We start from the raw sequence: 4,243 nt of genomic DNA on the forward strand, positions 1-4,243 counted from the left end.
AGCCGGTCGGGCATGGGGCGGGGGCGCCACGCACCCCGCGCGGCCACGTGCCGCCGCCTCGGGAGCGGCCGGGCTGCTGGCGCGGCGCGAGCGCGCGGGGAAGGTGGCTGCGGGAAGGCCGGGGCGAGCGCTCCCCCCGCCTCCCCCGAGGGGCGGCTTTGGTCTGGAGACCGAGGGGGAGGGCGGGCCGGGGGCGCCTGGGCCCCCGCCCCCCTCCCTCGCGCTGCAGCCCTCGAGGCCGGCGGGGAGTCACGAGTCACTGCAGGCAGCCGCGGCCAGGGCAGGGGAGGTGGGAGCAACAAAGGGAGTCGAGCGAAGGTGGCCTCACCAGGGGCCTCCGCTAACCTGCGCACTCCCTGCAAAGCGGCCGGGGTCCGGGGTGCGCCCCGTTTCGGCGCCAGACTGCGGAACCCCGTGGGCCGGAACGCCACCGGTGACCCTTCCGCTTGGTAACAAGCTGGTGGGAGCGAAAGGAGCTCCATCCATCCAGAGGGCTTTACCGCACTCAGAAAAGCACTGATGGCAAAGCGGCAACGTGGCTACTCGTTCACTCGACATTTGGTTTACTGAGCGCTCACCACGTGCCAAGCACTGTGCCAGGTGCTGGGGATACAGCGCAGAGTCATGCGAAGCACCATCCACCCTGCCCTGGGAGCTTGCAATCTAGCGGGGGAGACAGATGATAAAGAAGGGACAAAATAATCGGATTTGGGCGAAGGCCTGTGCAGGAAAAGAAGAGGTTGCAAACTGTGTGATTAGGAAAGGAGGAGGTGACATTTAAGCGGAGCCCTGAAAGTTATGACAGAAGCAACCATAGAAAGAGCCAAGGAAAAGCCTTCCGGAAAGAGGGAGCAGATGTATGAAGGCCAGAAGGAGGCAAATATTGATGCCTTGGAATTAAGAGGTGGGGATTGTGACTGGCACCAGCAGAGCCCAGGAGAGAAGCACAGTATAAAGCTGGACAGGACAGGTTGGCAGGGACCGGATCTCCTACTGCGTCCTAGGCGATGGGCAGACCGTTTTATTCCAAAAACAATGGGAGGCCATTGAATGAATGGCTTTATCCCGGAGCATGACATGATCTCATTTATATTTCTTTTTCTTTTGGAATAATTGTAAATTCACGTACATTTGTAAACACTTTTACAGAGAGATGCTATGTACGGCTTAGTCCGTTGCAGAACAATGGAACAAGATCACAACCACAATATTGACATTAGTACAATCTACTGCTCTTACTCAGGTTTCCCTGGTTTTACTTGGACTCATGGGTGTGTGCGTTTAATTCTATACAATTTTATCGCTCGTGTAAACTCATGTATCCACCACCACAATCAAAATGCAAAATAGTTCCATCATCACAAGGATTCATCCTGTTCCTCTCTTATAGCCATACCCACTGCCCTAGGCCCCCAAGTCCTTCGCTGCTGGCAACCATTAATCTGCCCTCCATTTCTATAATTTTGTTATTTCTAGAATGTTACGTAAATGAATCATACAGTATGTAACCTTTGGGGATTGGCTTTTTCCCCCTCAGCTTAATTCTCTTGAGCTTCATCCAAATTGTTGCGTGTATCCATCGTTCTTTTTTACTGCTGACTAGTATTTCCAGTCTTATTGATATTTTTAAAAGATCGCCTTGGTTTTGGACTTGATGGAACAGATCTGAAGAGGAAATTGGAATTCAAGTAGAGACAGCATAGTGTGGACAATGGTTTTGAGACCTTTCATTGTAAAGGGGAACAGAAGTCAAGTGGAACAGGAGGGACAAGTAGGGAGCAGAGAAAATTCCCTTTTCTCTTTTGAATTTTGAGAGATGAGAGCATGTTTGGGAATAAACAGGAGGGAGGCATTGCTGATGAGAGAAGAGCTCCCTAGAGTCCCTGCCCAGGCAAGGTGAAATGAGAGCTGGATTCCATGCAGAGGATGGGCCCTCCAACTGCTCAAAGGCCTTCTCCACCGCAAGACCATGGAGGTGTATGTTGATCGGGGGGCCGGGTGGGGGCAGCTGGCTGTACGTATAGATCAAGCAAATCCAGTCTGATGACCTCTGTTTTCTCCCGTGGTGCACACACTGGGTGCTGGCCTCCTTTAGGAGAGACCATAAGCCCTTGCAAAGTTCCCTTCTCTCTCCCTGGCACCAGTCGCCTGGGCCTTCCCTTTTCCCATTCCAAGTCCTCAGAAACACTGAAGTTTGGTCTTTCTGGATGGCAGAAGAGGCTCCGGCTTCACACTTGCTAGGAAAAGAAGAAGCTGATGTGCCCCACTCTGATCCCCAGAAGGCTCTGAATAAGCAGGCAACTCCCCAAATGGAATACCAGCCCAGCGTCCAGCCCAAAAGTAGCCAAGAGACACCCAAAGATGGAGGGCTCTGAATGGAGGGCCCTCTCCCGGGAACCTCCTGGCCATCCTTTGACACTCAATCAGCGTTATTTGTGGTTCATTTCTCACTAGACCCCTTTCTCCACCCCTTTCCTTTCTCCATCTTTTCTTCTTTCCTTCCCCTTCCTTCCTGCCCCCCCACCTTCTTTCCCGCCTCCCCCACTTCCCTCCCCCCCTTCCTCCCTTCCACAGATATTCATGATGTGCTCCTTGCAGGTACAAGGCACGGATCTCCCACATTGCCCCCGCTGGGTCTACAGCGCAAGGCCAGTCCTGTCTGCCTCTTAACGCTTCATCTCCTCGGATTTGAACTCAACTTCTGTGGGTCACGGAAACACATTGTTCCACTTAAAATATGTAGGGGACTGTGTTGCAGAATAAGCAAAATGAATAAAAGGAAAAAGGCTACCCAAATTGTGAACTTGTGTGCTACATTCTGGTAATGTTTTCAGCATTAAGAAGCAAAAATAAATTACACAGGCTAAACTCAGATGGTATGATCTCAGATCTGATCTTTTCAATTTCTGTTTTAGTAAAGAAATAGGCGGGAGAAGGGTCTTAGATTTCAGCAGAACTTAAAACACCTTTGGAAGGAAATATGAAGCATTTATCAGCATATGAAATAGTTAAGTCCTTTGCCTTCTCTTCAAAAAGTACCATCACGACTAATGATTCTAAGTTCTTGAGAGGGTATTACTGTACTAGTGTATTATTATACCAGTTTATATGCATCCTTTTATTTGCCCTTCATTTTCTTTACTCTTCACATTAGATACTCATCCCCACTGTACAGATGAGAAGACTGACACTCAAAGAGATTTAGCAACTTTGGAGCCAGGACTTAAAACTAAGCAGCATGGCTCCAGAGCCCACAATACAAAGCAGTATACTATACTTTCAAGACCGTAAAAGAGGAGAGTTCATCATTTTTACTATGGTCATCCAAAGTGGCTGATTCTTTCCGGTCAGTGATTCTTTTTTCCGAAGTGATGCCAAGTCCTTCATCTCAATGACTTTTCCCTATCAATGAAACCCATGGGGTTCAAGTGTCTTCTTCCACAAGGGCCTCAAGCCTACAGATGATCGCTCCATTTCATGATCATCACACCCTGTGGAACCTGGCGCATCTCCCAGTGAGCACATCTGCCTCTCTGATCAGCCTTACCTCCAATTTCTTCCTTCTCAGACTCAGTGGCGCCAGCAGCCTGGGGTCTAGGAGGATCTTGAAATACATCCTGTGCACTCCCCTCTGGAAAACTTTGTTCCTGCAGTCCCTTTGGTGACAACATGGTTTCAACAACTTCCTGGACATCACCCCCCTGCCTGCCCGAACCTACCCAGGGAACCCAAAGTAAAAGCTTCCATGAGCTTTTTTTTTTTTTTATAGATTTTATTTATTTATTTGAGAGAGCGCACGAGCAGGGGGAAGGGGAGAGGGAGAGGGAGAAGCAGACTCCCACTAAGCAGGGAGCCCAATGTGGGACTCGATCCCAGGACCCCGAGATCATGACCTGAGCCGAAGGCAGACGCTCAACCGACTGAGCCACCCACGTGCCCCTGAGCATGTGACTCTTGATCTCGGGTCGTGAGTTCAAGCCCCACGTTGGGCGTGGAACCTACTTAAAAAAAAAAATAAATGGGGCGCCTGGGTGGCTGAGTCGTTAAGCGTCTGCCTTTGGCTCAGGTCATGATCCCAGGGTCCTGGGATCGAGCCCTGCATCGGGCTCCCTGCTCGGCGGGAAGCCTGCTTCTCCCTCTCCCACCCCCCCTGCTTGTGTTCCCTCTCTAGCTGTCTCTCTCTGTGTCAAATAAATAAATAAAATCTTAAAAATAAATAAATAAATTCTGCTTGGGAAATAGT

General features: G+C 50.3%; 1 protein-coding gene across 1 annotated transcript in view; it reads right to left on the reverse strand.

The window, feature by feature from the left end:
• Positions 1 to 3,616, reverse strand: part of LOC116647109 — a 30,021-nt gene extending 26,405 nt beyond the window's left edge. Inside the window, exon 1 of the mRNA XM_032428241.1 lies at positions 3,548 to 3,616. Coding sequence (XP_032284132.1) covers positions 3,548 to 3,616 — 69 coding nt within the window. The remainder of the gene's footprint in view (positions 1 to 3,547) is intronic.
• Between the last annotated feature and the right edge of the window lie 627 nt (positions 3,617 to 4,243).

The sequence above is a fragment of the Phoca vitulina genome, unplaced genomic scaffold, assembly GCF_004348235.1.
Source record: "Phoca vitulina isolate PV1807 unplaced genomic scaffold, GSC_HSeal_1.0 scaffold39, whole genome shotgun sequence".
Classification (NCBI taxonomy): Eukaryota; Metazoa; Chordata; class Mammalia; order Carnivora; family Phocidae; genus Phoca; species Phoca vitulina.